Here is a 21,749-nt window from a genome sequence, read left to right as displayed (position 1 = left end):
CTACCTCCTAACAATAACTTCATTGAGTCAAGGTGGGGAATACTTTTTGTGCACAATGCCCACTGTGAAACTGAGATTCAAAGAGGTTGAGGGTTTTCCTGGAGGTCAAGAAGCATGCTGGATCCAGAATAGTTCTGGAACTCAGGTTTGTAAACCTGAAGGCCAGAGAGCTTTTGGGTATAACATGAAATTACTCAAGTCAGTACTTTCCGTGGACCCAGTACAGTGCTTTGCATATAAAGGACACTCAGGAAATGAGGGTGGGATTTAACTGCTACCCCACAAAGCAAGTGAAGCTGGTTGTTCAGTCAATACATGAGTAGAATGTTTAAACACCACTGCCGTGCCTATTCAACACCACCATGAATAAATGAGGGCGTGTCCACACTCTTACCACAGGCAATGTATTGACTAGACTCTGTTATTAAAATAACTCTTTACTCCAATGGTTAATATTGACACCAATCTAAAAAAGATAGCCAATACGTACCAGCTACTGCCCCTCCAGGAGGGAATCAGCATATTTTGTTTTTATTTCCTATGTTAGCAAAAGTGAGGGACCAAGGATCACTGTAGAGTTCTCTAGAAAGCATAGTATCAACACATATATAAAATTTAAGTCTTCTAACTACAAAATGTCTTATTCAAATCGGCAGACTATACTTCCATTTTCTCTCTAGAACCCACTGGGAGAGACTGACTCCTTTTCCTCCTGAGGGAATGGTTTATAATAAGCATAACCATTTCTTTAATTATAGCACAGGAAAATAAAATCGGGTCATAATTAATTATGAAATGATCGAATCCATAACTTACTAGGATCCAAGAGCAAAGATAAGGAGCACCTTAGATTTACGTAACACTATATCAATTTCAAAGTGCTTTCATATAGATTAGTGTAATTAATTTTTATGTGATATTTTAAAAATAACACGTTTACAACCCCTCCTACCCCACATTTCTGCAAGAGCTTAATTGGTCATGTCTCTGTTCTCTGTAAACACTGTCCAGAGTGCCACATTCTAGAATCACACATCCCTAGTCTTTTGAAGATTAAAATTTCAAACTTCTTTTTTTAACCCATGGCAAGAGAGGTAAAATTAAAATTGAAATTACTTAGCATTAATCTTTTGAGGGCATCAAAGTGCCATTAGTGGGGGAACCATTAGGCTTTCAAACAAAAAAAATTGAAAAATTACTTCATTTGCATTTTTGTCTTACCAGCTTTGTGACTGCCTGCCTGGTTCAGGTCAACTGCACTTTTTCCAGAGGAAGAGTCTGAAGGTGGGGAAAGACACACCTCTTTATTTCTACTTGTATCTTATTTTTGCCTTCACAATAGGGGGCTGCTTTGTAGTCTTGTCTCTACTATAACCTGTCTAAGCTTTGATTTTCTCATCAGTAAGATGAGGGATAAAGTTGGATAAAACCATGGCTCAAAACTTCACCCAGTTTCAATTCTCTAAATTCTTCTTTCAGCAGTACTTCCTTCCTACAGCACCTTGTTCATCAGACTCCTCTTGGTCTCACTATCCAGGTTGGAACCTTTTCGGTATGAAAGTTTTACTGCCATTTCTGCTCTAAGTCCTGACTCTCGGCACAAAGGATGTGATCATGTTATTAACGCTAATAATTATAAAAATACAACTGCCATTTTGAATATGCTTAACAAGTGACAAAAGCTCTATATACATTATCTCAACAAATATATCAGTCCTGGGAAGTATGTATTATCCCATTTTCTCCATATTAGAAAAGCTAAAGCTCAGAATTGAAGCAAATTGCCCAAAATGCAAACTAAAGCCATACGATGAATAAGCCGTCCTATTTTCAGAATGTCAGGACACGTTTTTACACTCTGGTTCACAGGGCAGAACTGTCAGGGTAGTGGGAGGCCTGGGTGAGTTCATCTGCGACATGTACGCATTTTTCAAAATCTGCACATAAATACACTATGAACTCATTTCCTCCTTCCTTATAAAGGAAGACAAGTTTGCAACTATCACACCATTTTCATGCTCAAATGAAATCATGGACAGGTAGATTCAAAATAGTATTTCTAGAACCAGTGATATAGAACATTGATAATAAAAATGGAATCTTGGAGTTCAGGTAACTGGCAACAAAATTAATTACTGTTGAAAATTTAGGCATTCATTTTTTTATATTCTAGAAGGAAAATATGGAAAATATTTGTGAGCATGATTTCACTTAAAGCTCATAAATATTTTGTCAGTAAAGTGAAAAATGTGAAAAATATTCTATATATATATATTATATGCACAGTCTAGTGCAATGAATTCAAATTTCTTCCTTGAAAAGGATGCTGTTTTAAAAATACATGTATTGTTGGTGCCTCCTATCAAAAGGAAAACAAGTATACAGTAAATTACATGAAAAACTGCCAGTTAGAATACTGATTACTCATGTTTTCAATATCCATTCCAGTATACTCAGCCCATCAACCATGAATCTTTCTAGCCTGTCCAGTGGGAGCAAACACTATTCCTGATGTGACTGAACACTGGGCACTGTCATATCTAATTCTTTTGGGTGGACCTTACCTTGGTCTTGGGAAGTTTCCTCATATGCATGCACTTATCATTGTTCAGCTGATTTGTCAAAGGGGGTCCTTTGCAGGATTATAAAACTAGAATATTTCTACTACTGCATTTCTTTAAAAGGATGCTTTATTTCATAGACTGCAACTGAAAACCTATGGGTCACATACCTCCAAAGGCTGTACCCTGTTTGACATGTTCTGTGTTGGCTTTCATACTGTTTTATTTTGTTTTGCTTATCAATTAAATTCAAAGTTCCAGACTTTCTATTCTAGTCAAGAGGGAGTAACCAGGACTAGAGATTCCCCCCACATGAAAAGTCAAGAAGTGAGCGAAATATATAAAACATTGTTTCTCAATATACTGAAGATCTGTCAAAGAAGAACAGTGATTTCAAGGAGGTAAAAAAAATTAACAAGGTGAGCCTTACCATTACTTCAGCTTACTTCCCTGAGGGAGTTTCCAGGCCACTGTGCAAAGAGAGAAAACCCAGGTGGAGTCCACTGGACTCTCTGAGTTGGAACGACAGAGTTGAAAATCTGAAAAAGCCAATGTAGCTAGAAGTCACAGGGCATACATACTATCAAAAAGAAGAGAACTGAACAGAAAGAAAGCAACAATTTACTTCAGGCTCATCTTGGGCAATCCGCTGAGTAATAAGTGCACGCATGTGATGAAACTACCCAAAGCCAGGTTAAAAGCCACCCTTGAAAGGATTAGACGTCACAGTGCCCAACACTCACCAAGGCTAGAAATAGTGTTTGCGTCCACTGCACAGACAAGAAAACCTTATCATTCATGAGTCAGTAGGTGGAGGACATGTTAGAGTCTTGCTTCAGTACTGAGGAATAATTAGCCTGAAGCTGAGTGCTATTTCATTCCCACTTAACAAATTTTAAAAAGCAAGACCTACCTAAAGAACTATGTGTTTCCATGTAACTTAACTATGTCTCAGAACAGAGCTCAAGAATATTTAGAGGATGCCAAAAGTATCCAGCAACCAACAAAGTAATATTTGCAAAGTCTGTCATTCAATATAAAATTACCAGGCACATGAAGTAGCAGAAAAACACAACACAAAATAAGGGAAAAAACATTATCAATCAAAACTGACCAAGAATGGACACAAATGTTAGAATTGTCAGTCAAGGGCATCAAAACAATTATTATAAGTATTGCGTGAATCAGAAAGCTAAGTAGAGAGAATCAATGTCAGGAGAATGAGAAGACAAGCCACAGACATGGAGAAAGTATTTTCAAAAGGCACATGTGATGAAAGACTATTATCCAAAATATTCAAAGAAATCTTAAAACTCAATAATAATAAACAACTTGATTAAGAAATGGGCCGGGGGGGTTCCCTCGTGGCGCAGTGGTTGAGAGTCCACCTGCCGATGCAGGGGACATGGGTTCGTGCCCCGGTCCGGGAAGATCCCACATGCCGCGGAGCAGCTGGGCCCATGAGCCATGGCCGCTGAGCCTGCGCGTCTGGAGCCTGTGCTCCGCAACGGGAGAGTCCACAACAGTGAGAGACTCACGTACCGCAAAAAAAAAAAAAAAAGAAAGAAATGGGCCGAAAACCTTAACAGACACCTCACCAAAGATAATGAACAGGATTGCAAATAAGCAAATGAACAGATGTTCCACATGGATCGTCTCAAATGAAAATCAAATTAAAACGAGGTACCATACGCACCTACCAGATCAGCCGAAATTCAAAATACTGACAATGTCAAACGCTAGAGAGGATGTGGAACAAGAAGAACTGTTATTCACTGCTGGGGAGAACACAAAATGGTCCAGACACTATGGAAGACAGTTTGGCCGTTTCTTACAAAACTAAACATACCCTTACCATAGAATCTAGCAATCATACTCCTTGGCATTTACCCTAAGGAGCTAAAAATTTATGTCCACATAAAAACCTGCATATGAATATTTATAGCAGCTTTATTCATAATGGCTAAAACTTGGAAGTAACCAAGATGTTCTTCAGTAGGTGAATGAATAAAAACACTCTAGTACATCAAGGCAATTAAATATTATTCAGTGCTGAAAAAGAAATGAGCTATCGAGCCATGAAAAAAAAACACAGAGGAAACTTCAGTGCATATTACTAAATGAAAAAAAAAAGTCAATCTGGAAATGCTACGTACTGTATGACTCCAACTATATGACGTTTTGGAAAAGGCAAAACTTTGGAGACAGTAAAAAGATCAGTAGTTGCCAAGGATTTGGCGAGGGAAGAGGAGTGAATGGATGAAGCGCAGAGGATTTTTAAGGCAGTAAAAGTACTTTGTATGATACCATAATGATGGATACATGTCATTATACATTTGCCCAAACGTATAAAATGTAAAACACTATGAGAAAGGTAATGTCTACTCTGAATTTTGAGTGATTATCTTGTGTCAATGTAGGTTTATCAATTGTAACAATATACCCACATGCTGGTGGGAGATGGTGATAATGGAGGGAGGCTATGCATGCATGGGGGTAGCAGGTACATGGGAAATCACTACACATTCCTCTCAATTTTCCTATGAACCTCCTCCCCCCCAATAACATCTTAATTTTAAAAACAATTAAGTAGAGATATGGAAGATACAGAGACTCAATTTGAACTCCCTGACATGGAAAATAAATGTCTGAGATGAAAAACACAGTGGCTTGGATTAAGAGTAGATTAGACATTACAGAAGAAAAGGTCAGTGAATTTGAATGCCTAGCAATAGAAATAATTTGAAGTGAAACACAGAGAAAGGAAGGGAGGCAGAGAGAGAGGGAGAGAGAACATAAGCGCATCCGTGGCCTGTGGGACAACTTGAAGAGGCTTAATATAAGTGAAATCTCCAGAAGACAGGGACAGAAAGAATATTTAAAGAAACAGTGGCCAAAATTTCCCCAAATTTAAAGAAAACTGCAAACTCACAGGCCCAAGTAGCTCAATAAACCCTAAGCACCAGAAACACAAAGAAAATTACACCATGGCGCACTGCAATCAAATTGTACAGGTGAGTAAAGAAAACAAAACCTTAAAAGCCATTATGGGGGGAAAAAGACATGTACAAGGTAGCAAAGAAGACAACAGATTTATCATTGAAAATAAGGAAGCGAGGCAAACACAAAGACAATGGAACAATATCGGCCAAGTAAAGTTTTAAAAATGACATTCGGAATTATATGATTCTCTCAATAGATGCAGTAAAAGCATTAGACAAAATGCAACATTGATTTCTGATCAAAATTCTTAGCCTACTGGAAGTAGAATATGTCTGTCTTAACTGGCAAATTTGCATCTGCAATAAGCCCAAAGCTAATATCACAGTTATTCAAGAAAGGAACGTCTTCCACCTAAGATCAGGAACAAGGACACGATGTCTGCTCTTATCACTTTTACTTGGCATTATTCTGGAAATCTTAGCCAAGGCAATAAAGCAATCAAAACCGTACCAGGCTTTCTTTTGTGTGAAAAACGATAAGTCAATTAAAAACTTCACATGAAAATAATTCAAAGGTTCTAAAATAAAATAACTTTGAAAAAAAGAAAAAGTTGGAGGGCTAGCACTACCTGATTTTAATACTTTATTTATTATAAAGTATAACTAATCAAGACCATGTGGTAGTGGCATATACATGGAGAAAAAGATCAAAATAAAAAATCCAGAAACAGAAATAATCTCCACACATATACAGAAAGCAGAATTTTATAAAAGGTGCAAAAGCAGTTTAGTACAGAAAGGATAGTGTTTTCAAAAAATGGTGCAGGAACCACTGGATTTCCATATGCGAAATAAAGAACTTGGGTCTATAACTTATACCACATTAAAAATAATCACATCAAAATGTATCATAGACCAACATGTGAAACATAAAAATATAAAACTTATACAAATAAAAACACACAAAAATAAAAATGGGCAAAATACTGGGATAGTTAACTAATGAAGACACATGGATAGCATATAAACATATTCTAAGATGCCTGAAATCATTAGTCGCTAGATAAATACAAAATAAAAGCAGTATAAGATAACAAGACACATGTATTAGAATGGCTAAAATCCAAGACTGGCCTGACATTGTAAGGATTTGTGTGACCTGGAATTCCCATACATAGGTGGTGAAAATGTATACAGAATGGTACAAGCACTTAGGAAGAGTCTTAAAAATTAAACATGCTCCTAATATATGTTCCAGGTATTCTAGTCTTAGGTATTTATTCAAGAGAAATGTAAACATATGTCCATATAAGTGCTCTTAACAACTTTATTTTTTAATAGCTAAAAACTATAAACATACCAAATGGCCATTGAAGGTGACTGCATAAACCAACGGTTATATTTTAATACAATGAAATGCTACCTGGCAATAAAAAGAAATAAACTATTGCTAAACCCTACAACATGGATGGATCTCAAAACAGCTATGCTGAGTGAAAAAAAAACACACAAAAGAAGGACGCATGCTGTAAGATCTATTCACATAAAATTGTAGAAATGCAAAAAAAAAAAAAAGTTCTATAGCACCATAAAGTCAGCCAGTGATTGCCTGGCATGGGGGGGCAGTCAGGAGGGATGGCTTCAATGGGGCATAAAGAACCTTTTTGGGTTGACAGATATGTTCATTTTCTTGTCTGTGGTGACAGCTTCATGGGGTATACATATGTCAAAACTTAAATTGTACAGTATGAAGATGTAGACTTTTTTTTCCCAATTATACTTCAATAAAGTTCTTTTTAAACTTTCAAATCTCCAGCTTCTCCTAAGAAACTGGAAATTCTAGCTGCATTGCAGCTGCAGGACTGCATGGCAGTGGAAGCTGTCTCTTTCCCAAGTCACTTGCTCTCAAGTTTCCCACAGTCCTTGTCCCTCCCCTTTTTTGCCCTCATCCTACTTTAGTCACTTAACTTGACTGCCTTAGGGATAAGAATTTATGACTATCAATTGATTTCTTATCTTCTCTTAACAAACAAAGAGATATTAAAATGGTTTCTCCCAGCAGTCTGAAGTAGAAATCATAGAAAGCTCTTAACTTTTTCCATGGTACTCTCTGTTATTGGGTCCCAACTGATTTTCCACACCCTTTTCTTAACACTCCCTTCATCAGCCAATATACATGTGAAATTCTGTATTTTATATATACTCTTGTCCACATTCCCAAACAAGCTGTATGTGTTGAGTTTGCTTATTTAGCATGTTTATGAGATCCATGTGTAAACTATTAACAAAGAAAGAAGGAGAGAAAAAGAACAGTCTGCCTTTAAACTCACAGTTAGGGCTTTTCATTTCTACCAAATGGTAATTGGAAGTTACCTTCTCTCTCTCCAATAAGGGCTAATAGAAAGAAAAGAACCCTTGACAAAAAATGATTTCTTGCTGTTTGGTACAGGATATAAGAGGTTTAAAATAAATGACCTCACAGAAAATGAGAGGTTTTAAAAGTTATCATCAACAATTTCATCAGTACAGGCTGGTGTAGCTGTAATGGGCCAGGTGATGCCCCAAATCTTTCTATTGTCTTTAGTCATCAATCTTCAGATGCCAAGCTATTGCTGAATCAAGCTTGTAAATTCCTTACTAGATTGGGTCAACCCAAGTTACAGATCATGTCATAATCTTTTTTTTTTTCTCCTGCAAACTCACCTTAGCTGTGCCAACTTTTTTGTTTGTAATATTTTTTTTAATTCACTTGCTTCCCAAGATGAAGAATAAATAATAAATATTATGAGGTTACTGAGTTCATAATATTAGTTTCACTTTTTTATAATTTATGCATAGATACAATTAAAAAATGAGATAATTATTGCTTGCATACTGTGAATGCCTGTCTTAAATTTATCCTGAAATATTTTAATATTTGTAATAGTTTCATTATTTACTTACAAATAAAACTTCTCATCCCATACTGGATTCAAATTTCCAAAAATGGTTTTAGTTCTTCTTTTGTTCTTTCCGACTTGAACTGTAACATAGGGGTCACTTGACCCTGTTTTGTCTTTTGCCTGCAAGCCTTGTGCAGAAACCACTGAAATAAACCAAATTCAAACTTTTAATATAAAGATTTCCTCAGAAACAAAAAAAATGATAATGAAGGAAACATTTTCTATTTCGTTGTCCCCTTGGTTTGCAATGCAACCCCATTGCTTTCATTTTCATGAGCAACAGGACTTAACAAAATGTTTAAGAAAAGAATGAATCACGGAACATTAAAACCTTCCTTTCCTGAATATTTGCTTTTGCCTGTAATGAACAGTAGTGGTATACATATATATGCATATTAGCTATATACTCATATATATCACTGCACCATGTATAAATGAGAATGCACATACAATAAGCAAATTACCCAATGTAATTCAAAGGTCTGTGATTTAAAATGTATTTATTTATTTATGAAGTTACTGTCAGTATTGATCAACTCAACTCAGTAACAGAAGCTTCTTTATTTTACCTTTTGAATACAATATGAATAAGTTAAAAGGCGTGGTAAATATCAACATGTAACATATGCAGTTGCTGTTACAAGCAACTTCAGAAGTTCAAGTTATTAGACATCACTAAACTCAGATTGCCAAATCAAGGATCAAATGAATGAGGGATACCGATCCAGGAGTATATAAAACAATATTTGTTTTCTCATTAAGAAAAACTGACCGAAGAGATTACTGGCTACTCTTGTCATTTATCAGTGGCAGGCAGCAACAAAGCTAGTCTCTTGTAAACTGCAGGGTATTGATGAGTATATTACAAAATAGAACTTTCTTCCTCTTGAAGCGCTTTTGATTAGAACAAGACATAGACTGAAATGATTTCAATTATCTAGTACACATTTCAGAAATTTGAAGTACCAATTAGACTTCAATATTGACAAGATTGAAAAATTCTACTTATCTTACCTATAACTATTAGTAGCAGTGATTTCTAAAACATATAAAAATCTCAATATGGAATGAAAATTTTAAAAAAGACTTGTTTTTACCTGTAATGGTTATTTTTGCTGACCACTTAGATGTCCCGTCCAGTACACTCTGTTTGGCCGCCTTTGTGTACTGCACAAAATCTTCTTTAGAAATCTGAAACATTTCCTGAATTACTTCAAACACCTCTGGCCTGTTTGTCTCCCTGATCTTCATTCTTTCTTTCATGGCTGTAATAATGGTCTGAGTCTTGTCTTCCGCACCATGCTTAGAACTCTTTTCTGCCGCTCCTATAATAGAAAAATCAACGGTGATGTAAATACACATGAAGTTACGTTTTGAGGGACCAAGAGAGGGAGAAAAAAAAAAGGAAGAACATGAGAATGAATGAATGCTTTCATTGTGAGAAGTCAGGGTGGCTTTTTAAAAAAATATCAGGGGAACAAGCTCTATGCTGAGGCTAGTCCTTGTGTTACTGGCAAGGAAATGGACCTCCACGATCCCAGTTTTTTCAGTTGTATTACTGAACTGAATCACAGTTGTGCAAATATTTGGTTTGAATTTTTAAAAACAAATTTCAAAACCAAAAGGAGCGCACACAATCGAATCTGTTATATACCACACATATTTACTCACTGAGTAACCAAAACAAAATTGAGAAACAGACTGGATGCATACGGCAAATATCACTTGAAAATCAATATTTCAAATACTTGTGTTCATCTAAAGTACCTAATTATTTTTAATTGATGAAATTTATCATAATGAAAAGCTTAAATTTTTCCCTGCAAAATAAACACCACCACTATTTGTTATATTGAAACATAGGGTAAAATTTTACTTGGAATGAAAGTAATTCGGCTATTTAAAAAGGATGTGGAAACCACTGGGCTGGACTACCTCTACCTCATGGACGACAGACTTGAACTCTCATTCTGTGATATGGCCATAGTTTTAAACAGGCTGAATTTTCACTTTCCACTCAAAACTCTGTTTTGTTTTCTAAGACATTGTTTTTCCATGATCGGTCTCAACTTTCTGGGCACTTTTGTTTATAACACAAATCCTGGCAATGAAGGATTTCCAAAAGCCAATGCTTGGGTCCCTCACCTTCTCCAACTACCAACCGGATAGTCTTATGTGGCCTCTGGGTTGCTCAGTATTCCACAGGCAAATAGTGGACCCTGATTCCAGCTCTCATGTTTCCTTACTGAGTTTGAAGCAGGAAAGCAAAAGCCCATGTATCAGGGTCTATAGGAACTGTCGCTGCTGAAACCAAACACTTTTTGGTACAGAAGCAACTGATACATAATGAAAAGAAGAAGAAAACTGTGTCTATAGGTGGTAATCATTCCAATTTTTATCTCCATTACTGTAAATACTGCCCAACTTGTATTATATTTTTTGAAATATTGTATTTCTGAAATAAGCATACTAACAGAGTTTAGAGACTGAATGTGATAATTTATCTGTACAATTCCTATCACAAAGGATAGCCTCAGTAATGTTCTTTGAGTCTACTTCTGTGAGTGTTATGCCCAATTTAAGTACAGAAGCTAAGACAAAATACAAAAAATCAACTCTGAACTCTCCTTGTAATAAATTCATCTAAAATTTAACAGCAGTATTTTAGTGAACATCTTCATTTGAAAATAAAACATTTATTTTCTAAAGTAGAAAAAATACATTCACAGTAATCAAGGTATAATTAGAGTACACTAAAAGAGATGAAAAATCTATTGGCAGAAAGAGCAGTTTCCCTGTCTTTACCTTTTTTTTTTAACCTTTGAGAATTTATACCACATTTAAAAACAGTACTAAAAATTAATGTATTCCATTTAAGATATAATTTGAAAGGACATTCTAAGTGTCCTAGTCATCTGTTAAAGCACGCCCTCAAACACCCACACATTGGTGAACTGTGCACCTTTAAGCAATTAAGCATTTTTGTAATTTGTCAGTAATGGTTTAGCTCCACAGAACATTAATTCTTACATGGTAAAATTAGCTTAGGCTACACTACATAGTTACAACTCCCCAAAAGGCTATTTTACTTCAAAGTATTGGAATATTCATTAAAAAGAAAGAACAGCAGTGCCTTGAAAAAGTCACCTTACAAGATTCAAAGTGCCTCAAAAGTTTGGTTTGTAAAGGTCATTCTAAGAATGCTCAAAAATGTTGACTTCCCCCAGATTTCTAAACAACTATTACTGTTGTGGCTATTATGCCCTCAAAGCTCTAGAAAAGTGTGTTAAAGTTCCCAAGAGTTAAATGTATTTTGGATTGTTTTTCTAAATTCAGGAAGAGCCAGCTGACTGCCATCCACATGATAAATGTTCATTCTAGTAATAAGTACCAAATTCAAGGCTGGAATGTCAAGAGATTTTTCTTCCTAAGAAACCAAATCTCTACTTAAAAACTGCCGCTTGAATTCTTTTAAGGAATTAACTAGAAAGCTTGACAATTAGCTTTGAAATCATTCACCAATGCTTTTGATGTTGGAGTAGAATATCTACTCAATATGTACAGACAAGATACAGACCCATAAATTGTGAAATCGCCAATCTAGGAGAGCAAGTTAATAGAGACTTATGTTTGAGCATTTTAACTGTTATTTCTAGAAAAGATATATAGCTTTTTTTAAGTTCTACTTTTATATTTTTGATCTGAAGAAAGTGATTCAAAGTAGATCTATTTAGTTCAGGGATACAAGACAAATTTATATTTTTTGTAATTCATCTACAATGACTTTTCATTGCCCTGTTATTTATTGAACCTATATATCTCATCTTATTTCTCTAATGGTAGTACGTCAACCAGAGATCAACAATAAAGGAGATCAAGAGATATTACACAGTGAAAGCACTTGGTAGAGTAATACGTACTTTACCAAGTGCTTTCACTGTGTAATATCTCTTTTGATCTCCTTTACTGTTGATCTCTGGTGACATATTACTGTATTTCAATGAAGCTGCTAGAATGCAGACAAAGAGAATGGACTTGAGGACACAGGGGTAGGAGAGGGTAAGCTGGGAGGAAGTGAGAGAGTAGCATTGACATATATACACTACCAAATGTAAAATAGCTAGTAGGAAGCAGCTGCATAGCACAGGGAGATCAGCTAGGTGCTTTGTGACCCCCTAGAGGGATGGGATAGGGAGGGTGGGAGGGAGGCTCAAGAGGGAGGGGATATGGGGATATATGTGTACATATAGCTGATTCACTTTGTTATAAAGCAGAAACTAACACACCATTGTAAAGCAATTATACTCCACTAAAGATGTTAAAAAAAAAAAATCAGGCTCTGAATCATAAAAAAAAAAAAAAAGAAAAGAGTAATACATTATCCAAATGGAATGCATCTTTGTTACTTTTAAAATCACTTAGGGACTTCCCTCGTGGCGCAGTGGTTAAGAATCCGCCTGCCAATGCAGGTGTCACGGGTTCGAGCCCTGGTCGGGAAGATCCCACATGCTGCAGAGCAACTAAGCCCGTGCGCCACAACTACTGAAGCCTGCGTGCCTAGAGCCCGTGCTCCGCAACCTGAGAAGCCACTGCAATGAGAAGCCCGCGCACCACAATGAAGAGTAGCCCCCCCCCCCCCGCTTGCTGCAACTAGAGGAAGCCTGTGTACGTTGACAAAGACCTGAAGCAACCAAAAATAAAAAAAAAAATTAAAAATAAATAAAAACACTTAATTTACAGATTAATACAATTATGCACAACAAAACTGCAAGAGATTTCAACCTTAGACAGGGGCAGACTTATCCCACATAGCTCCCTTCCACCTAATTTAATGGAACAGCCAATTAACTAGAAACCTTCATTTTCTTTAATTTTTATTCATTACCCAAAGCATCTAAATTGCATATAAAAGTCAGTTTCACCACTTTTACATGGCAACTTACAATTTCAGTTTTCCTTCCAAATAATTATCTATATGCATGTAACAAATGTATGATTCCACCGTGGTCTCAGTCTCTTCTCTTTCCTATTTTTCTGAACAGCTGTTGTAAAACATTTCTACTCTTTTCAAGTCACCTACCACCGCCATTACTCTCCATTCTCAGCATATGATTTTATCTCTTCCTTAACAGAAATGCAGGCTTTCTAAATTCAGTGGTCACTTTTTCTCCCCTCCCCCATGGAAAAAAGCTGAACAACAAAAGCCAAACTTGATTTATAGCATTAACAGATTTCTGTGGTGTAAATACTCCTAGCATGGCTGATTTCAAGGAACTGCCTCAGAATTCTTCAATATTTATCAACCAACACTGACACAACTATCTGAATACACACACACACACACACACACACACACACACTACTCTTCAAGGCCAACCACAAGTAAAGGTGTATTCCAAGTATCTAACACATCGCTTGGAAAATAGGATACACTCAATAAATAGAGAAGATAAAATGTTTATTGGGGGAATCTAAAAAAGCCAATATATTTGAGTATTTAATTGGCTCTGGGTTTAATTTAATGTGCTATAAACTTCTTGCACACTGTGACCACAAGGCCAAAATCCTGGAAGAAACAAGAATGAATTCTATCTAAAATGGTAAACATGTTGTGGAATATATTTTATGAAGAGACAAAATACACCTGGTCCTTGGCTTCAGATTTGGGATTTTCAGAAAACAAATGGGTGCCCACCATTATAAAGCAGAATTTGGTTGGCATATATACTTCATGAATTTAATAACATAAAGCAAGGGCATAAATCCAATTATAAATGCAAAAAAATCAATCAAGACGATCACTTTTTTTATTTTTTGCGATACGCGGGCCTCTCACTGTTGTGGCCTCTCCCGTTGCGGAGCACAGGCTCCGGACACGCAGGCTCAGCGGCCATGGCTCACGGGCCCAGCCGCTCTGAGGCATGTGGGATCTTCTCGGACCGGGGCACGAACCCGCGTCCCCTGCATCGGCAGGTGGCAGGCGGACTCTCAACCACTGCGCCACCAGGGAAGCCCAAGACAATCACTTTTAAATAAGGCAAGAGAGCATAGTGCTCATGGTGCTCTGGATATAGAACACCACAGCCTTGTGTGTGAATCCTGATTTGCCACTTACTAACAATTTGAACTTGTGCTCGTTAATTTCTCTGTAAGCCTTAGTTTATTGATCTGAGAAACACAAGGAAATAATAGTAGTGTCTTCCTTTACAGGGTCATTGTAAGGATTAAATGAGATAATGCATATAGTTTCAATAATAATAATTGAATAAGTGTAGGGATCTCAGAATGTCCAAGAGGTGAAGTTATAAGCATTTGTTAATGAATTTCACATTAGCAAGGAATTTTAGGGTTCTGAGCTTCATAATTACTTGCCCTGTGAAGCAACTCCTTGAAAACTTGTCCCTGGACAGTGCCATGCTCAGTGCCTGCCACAGGCTAAATGCTTTATAGCTATTTACTAGATGGGAGTCAATGAAGTCCTTGAAGATAAAAGACAACAGAGTTCAAAGAGACTGCAGAAGATAATAATAACAATAATGATAATAATAATTTATTATTAACATCCTACCTGTGTTTGAGGCTGGTGAACCCAGAGGTAGCAGGTGGTTAATAAACCTGGAAAGCACACTCAGGGTCTGATATTGAGGCACGTGTCTCCCTAAGAGTGTCTAGTATGAGAAACTTTATTGCTTTTCTTTTTTTTTTTTTTTTTACCAGTAAAACCATGTAGGTGGACCTGCTTTTGACACTTCTGTTTTTCTTTCCCATGAAATCATGTAGGTGGGCATGTAGTTGGTGCTTGCTACCCTTTCCCTTTAGTTGCTTTACAACCAAGATAATCTTAACCCTCCTCTTTTAACATACCTTCAATCTTTCAAGGAACAGCCCCAGACTCCCCCGTCTTCAAGACAGCCGCCTCCTTTTTCTTGTAAGATCAAAGCAGCACACTCCACACGATTTCTCACAAACAACAAAGGACTGATGATTAACAGGCAGGTAACCGGAGGAGCACAGATCGAGCAGAGCATCATCTCCCACCCCTGTAGGTGGGGAATGTGGGCAGGGAGCCTCCTTTGGAGGAACTGCCACCTTCTATAAAGTGACTTCACTGTCAGTAAGCCTACAGCCCCAAACAAAGAAAAGCAACCTTTCCTCTCCTCTGCTTCCGCTATATCAACCCCACCAGATTCGATCATCCCATTTTTAGTAACTGCAAACTTTTAGGAAAAGTTTAGAAACGTGCCTGCCAAACGCCCCCCACAAAATCAGGAATACACTCCCACAATTCTTTGTCAAAACTCCATCTCATGAGTGTTATCTATATACTCACTTCCCCAACGTTTCCCAGTCATTTCAGAGTCCAGAACTACCTATAAGCTCTAAGGGAACAAATTAATTGTAAAAAAGGTGGGGGGGCAACTTCAAAAACATTTTTACTATGCAAAGAAAAAAGAAGGAAGGGAGAGATTGGAAGAAGAAAGATCTTTTTGGTCTCACCAGTGTTAGTTACATAGATTTCTTCATATCCTTTTCAAAAAAAAGAAAGAAAGAAAGAAAAAAAAGATAACAAAGAAAAAATTAAACTTAGGATTTCTTTCTTTTTCTCTTTTTTTAAAATAGCCTCTGACACCTGTGAATTCGGCTGACACATCTGGTTCACACTGTGGCTGGAAGCTGGCCTGGTGCTCACCACTAGGCAGTAATGCTTTCCAGCTGGGTATAAGGACTCTCATAGGACACCATCCTCACACATGGTCCCTCTTAAAGCAAGACAAACAAGGCCACTCTCTAATTTTTTCTAAGCACAGATGAAAACCAGGTCACTGTGTAACCACAAAATACCAAACATCCCTCTCCTAATATGAGTGACTACTGCTTCTTTACTAAGTACAGCTGCTAGCCTCACTCTGCTTTCCTCGTAGATTTTTTTTTTTAATGTACACAATCACAGAATTGTCCTCACTTCAAGGCAAACCTGATCAAGAGAAATCCTCTGCTTTTTTAATGCCCTCTTACTGAGATGCCCTGTGGTTCACCCTGGTGTGCATTCTCCATGAAGTGATGGGGAATAAACTGAACTTTTAAAACCATAGGTGTGTTCCTGGTGGTCTTTAGCTGGAGGGCATTGACAGGTATTATTAATTTCACATATATGGAAAATGGTGCTCAGAGAGGTTTTCAAAAACTCTACTTGTGACAGGATTAGAAGGCAGATCTTTCTCAAATAGTTCAGGAGTATGAAAAAAATGTATATAGATAGACAGGTAGCCTTCGCTTAGGTTACATAGAATATGTCTGTGACATTATGTAAGGCATACTCACCCTTTTTGTGCCCCGAGTCCCCTATCCCAAAACCTGAAAATGCTACATTATAAGGTTATTCCTTTGGGTTAAGGAACTGACCATTGTACTAAGCTAACTTAACTACTGATTCCACTTTTATCCAAATTAACTTATCAAATCATTTCCTCTTTAGTATTGAAAAGTCAGTGTAGTGAGTGAGTTGTGACTGGAGATGGTGGACTGAGGGTATACCCCGAGCTTGGTGGGTTGGTCATAGAGGGAGGCCTTGAGGAGTCATGATCGGGAGCACGGGGAAGTCAAGGTCTGGGCAGCACAGAATGTCTAAAAGACAGGGAGGGGGGAAAGCACTGGAGATAAAATTTAACAACTTTCCATTTTTCCCCCTAGGGTCCAATTTGCATATTTCTTTATAAATTAGGAGAGATCACTAGGCTGGGAGTTCAGAGACCTTAGTTGTAACCCTACCTATGTTACCATTTGATTCTTTTTGACAAGATACTGAACTGTCTGAACTAAGTAAAATCAGTAGATCGGGTTCTCCAATCTACTGATCTCAAAGGCTCCCTTAATGATCTACGGTTCTATGGAAAGATGATCTTTAAACCATTTCACGCTATTTCTAATTGTGTTCGCATGCCCTCATTTGTTGCTTCCCCAACACTTATTATGCAGCTAGCTGTGCTTAAATGTGTGCTAAATTATGGGGAAACAAAGACTGGTCTCCACCCTATAGCAGTAGACACGCAAAATCCTATTTCTAAGCTTCCTAAGTATATTCATAACATAAACATACTTTGTATAATTGCTGTTGACAGAGTAGAATGTCAAAAGTTTCGAACATATTACATCTAGTCACCTGAGTTAAGTTTTAGAAAACATGTCTGAGTCCAGGGACAACACTGATTACTTTCTTTCTAGATCTGAAAACCCAGAATAATGCTCCCATCCATAGCTGTTCAACATATACAAATAACTGACCGTCTTAAAAGATAGTGTGGTTGCAAATGTGGTAGCACAAATATGAAAAAAAATCAGTATCTAGTTTGCAGCCAGGAGTGCACTAGCCAGATTTTGTGAATGTTACGAATTCACAATGGCTAATAATTAGCGCACGTAAGCTTAACATAATGTCAGTGGGAAACACAGAACAAAACAGCACATCTCACAAGATGCTGCTTTCCTGAACTCTTGATGAAATACTTTCTCTCTTTATGCAGATACTTGAAATTTCCAGTTAGGAAGTAAAACTAGGCAGAATATTTTTTCAGTGGGACTCTGGGATTTCTTCTTTGGAGATGTGTAAGAAAGTGCTAGCCAGTTGGGTTAGCCTCCATGGTTATTTGCATATTTTTCTGATTTTGAAGTTATCTCTTTTCTACTGTAAAAAGATAATCAAGGAAAATATTTTATATGTGATCTCTCTTTTTACATATGTCTCACTCTGCATACAACCTCAACCCAGCCAACATATACTTTTTTTCACTTTTTCCTAGTTTAAAACTGCCACCATAACTGTTTTGGCAAGGTCCTTATGAGTTACGTGAATATCATTCAGGGTCGGAACCTGCTCCTCCATTAGCTGCGTTTCAATTCTTCCATCACCAAATGCCATTTCCAAAAAAGAGTAAATGTATTTCCAAATAATAGGACAGAAATGAGTTAATTCAAGAAAAACAGGTGAACTCTACCCACCGCTACTGGCCTGGAACAGGGAGGGGTATGACAGATCAGTGCTCTTCTCTCAAGCATTGCTAAGTTTTCCTCTGCTATCCTTTGCTCCTATCTTCCACTTCACATGGCTGTTAGCCTCAGGCCAGGAAGGCAGTCAAGCGTAGAAACCACCAGGTAGAATCAACTAGACAGGAGCTGAGATGAGGCTGTTTGCGGAACCTATTTCCATGCATCTCTGCACCTGCATGGAGGTACTAGAACACTGAGTGGGATATTATCACCTGGTCTAAATTCCCTTGACTGCAACTGTGTAAGTCACAGACCCAAGACTTGATGGGACTGAAATACCAAACTCAAATTAATTTGAAGTAACTTTAAATACCCTTTATTTTGTACAGGTCATTAGTCAGACCCAAATGTAGACTTATTTTTCCTTTTGTTTTATTCTGAGTGTATGTGTGTATGCACGTCGACAGACTGCAATTTCTTCAGAAAATTAGCAAAATAATGAGGGTTCTAGAAACCTAAAGAAGACTATTATCTTCAAGTATTTGAAAAACTATCATATATGATAGAAGTCAATTTATTAAATATTTTCTCCAAAGGTAAGATTTGGCTTAATGAAAAGAATTTGCTATAAGGCAAGAGTTGGTTCAAATTTTATTTTATAAGCTAGAATTTTCTAATATAAATTAAGCCTCCTGCCAAGGTGTTAAATTTTCTCTGTAGATGCTCAAAGAGAAATTGAATGACCATTTGGAGAAGGAAATCAAAGAACTTCCTTGTGCTTACAAGTTGCAGTATTAGCTGTATTTTCCAACTCTGATTTCTCTTAATTTTTTATTCTCTTCTTTTCTTTCAATTTTGGCGCACATGGAAGTATTTCACACAATGTGTCACATTGCAAATTTCTTGCTTAAAGCAATGAAAAGAGAAATTTCTTAAGGAAATGTCACTGATTTTGTAGGGACAACTTTAAATTTTATTGATAGTTATTGTGGCAAGCGGTGAAGTTGAATTCATTTATTAGCAACACCTCTTTCCGTTCAAGGTGAGAACACGGGTTTTAGGGAAAAATAAGGAGGGGTGATCAGGAAAATATCCTCTTCCTGGGGCATACATGTCTACCCTCATTTTGTCTGCACTGTTTTTGATTCTTCCAATTTACATGGGCATTTTAATGAATAACGTCGGCACAAAGCTCGCCTAGTGTATTTAACCAACACCAAATAATACCAAGAAATGGAAATAGACTATGAAAGTGTTTCTAAAGTTTAATGAATGGGTGGCATCTCTCTTCTCTGAAAGACTTAAAGAAGAATGAACTCATTTCTTAGGTATTATCTGCATCATTTTTTTTTCTTTAAGGGACTCAAGCCACGTGTTTCTAGATGGCAATATTTTTCCTATCTGTTTTCTCAAAATGTCAACTGCCCTAATGTGACTGTTTCTTAAGATGCCTGTTCACAATTCAGTTTTTAAACAGGTAGACTGAATTTTAATTGTATTATGAGATTTTGCAAGTAAACTGGCTGAGTAATACTGAGTCAATCCGCCTTCTTCTAAGCACTCATTCCTAAATATGCCTTTTATTTTTCAAAGAAGGGGCACTATTTTGTTTCAAAAAACACATTCATTACCATTAACAGTCTTAGGCTGATCTGACTGTGTAGGGAGAATACTGATCAGGTAGAGGAAAGTGTACAATATGTGTGACTGTTACTGCAAGAGCCAGCTGTGCCAGCATTTCTGATTTAATCTTTATTTTGACATTTTCCTCTGTCCTCCCTCAATTTCAGGCAACCTATGTACCTTACAATGACTGCATTCCTATAAAGAACGAACAAAGGGGACAATATTTAGATGTAAAAAAAAATCATTTGAAAATGAAAATCCATGTTTAAATAGATTTATTCAGCAGTGCTTTTTTAGTTATATATAAGGTCAGCAGACAAATCCAGCAGTGAAAAGCCAATAATATGTATTTTAGAGTATGATGTTTTGGCATTTCAGGACCTAATCTAAAGTACCAGTATAAAGGATTTTCTTTTGGAAATGGAAAATTTAAGATAACCTGTCATGAAAGTCAAAGTGACATGTACCTATTCAGAAATGTAAAAGAATGGAGAGGCGATTAATATTCATTGAGCATCTACTATGTGCCAGACTCTTAGCAGCAACTATTTCATTTAATTTTCAAAATAACCCACTGAGGTACATTTTATTATTCCTATTTATTTGGTGGAAGAAAATGAAGCCCTGAAAAGTTAGAAAACCTTGCCCAGGGTCACCTATCTGGTAAGTTAGATTTGTCTTTGACATCAAATGCAAGACCTCCCAATTCTAAGGGCTGCACAGGGACAGCAAAAGAGCACGGCTCTTGCCTGCAGAAGGCAGGTGTCAAGTAGGTTTGGAAAAGAATTCCAGTTGCTGTCATCGCAGGGGTGTGTCTTAACCCGTTTGAGGAATGTGACTTTACATGTTCCCACTGACCACGTGGGGCTATTATGAGATAAAAGTGAGAACAAAGATTGGAAGTCACTGTGAAGTTTTCTACTTGGTCCGAGTGCCACTGAACTCCAGGTGGTTATTCTGAGGAATCTGAAAGTGCCAAGGTCAACAGTGTAGGAAGACACAATCATTTACATGACTTGGCGGGCAGTATGTATATCTTTGTGTGAATGAATAGGCTGGGGGTGAGTAGGATTTGTTGAGAATTAGCAGGAGCTGAAAATGCATAGGGTGAGACCAGCTCTGCACACCTGCCTCTTCACCTAACCGAATACTCACTCTGCAAACAGTCCGCGTTCAGGAGGTCCTGACACTTTTCATGGCACTTCACTCCGCACTCTGAACACTTCATGCCTTGCCGGGCAATGCCCCACAGGAGCCCTTCACACTCGTAACAGTAGGTAGGTGTCGTAGCCGTCCAGACCTCAAAGTTGTGTGGGGTGGTGGAGGACATGGGGTAGATCAGTGCCTGCAAAGTCTTCTTGAAGACATGTATTTTCTGTGAAGATGAGACAAGTAACCAACACGAGCCACATCAGTGGATCTAGAGAATTTCATCATAAAACCATTTTACAACTTTTTCCTGAAAACGCTATTTTGAGGGGACCCCTTGATTATTGATTTAAGTGAGGGCAGTCATCAAAATAACTCTGCACACTTATTCTTTGCTCAGTGTTCTAGGGCCCAATTCAGTTCTTTGAACATAAAGAACTCCCCAATCTTCATATTGGACTGGGCTCCCTGCTGTGTAAGCTTCTTTCATGGCAGCACAGAGCTCTTGTTGCTTGATAATGACTATGTCCCTCTATCCTGTGAAC

At 37.3% G+C, this 21,749-nt stretch overlaps 1 protein-coding gene across 1 annotated transcript in view; it reads right to left on the bottom strand.

Annotated features, from left to right (window-relative positions):
* UNC13C (unc-13 homolog C) overlaps nucleotides 1–21,749 on the bottom strand; it is a gene marked incomplete at both ends in the record, with an annotated part of 576,078 nt that overhangs the window by 352,904 nt on the left and 201,425 nt on the right. The window contains 3 exons of the mRNA XM_082648355.1: nucleotides 8,447–8,588; nucleotides 9,543–9,770; nucleotides 21,211–21,430. Of these exons, the coding sequence (XP_082504481.1) occupies nucleotides 8,447–8,588; nucleotides 9,543–9,770; nucleotides 21,211–21,430 (590 nt within the window). The remainder of the gene's footprint in view (nucleotides 1–8,446; nucleotides 8,589–9,542; nucleotides 9,771–21,210; nucleotides 21,431–21,749) is intronic.

Source organism: Grampus griseus (assembly GCF_964374135.1).
Source record: "Grampus griseus genome assembly, chromosome: 2".
Classification (NCBI taxonomy): domain Eukaryota; kingdom Metazoa; phylum Chordata; class Mammalia; order Artiodactyla; family Delphinidae; genus Grampus; species Grampus griseus.
Note: the sequence above shows the minus strand (reverse complement) of the source record. Positions and strands in the feature narration are given on the sequence as shown.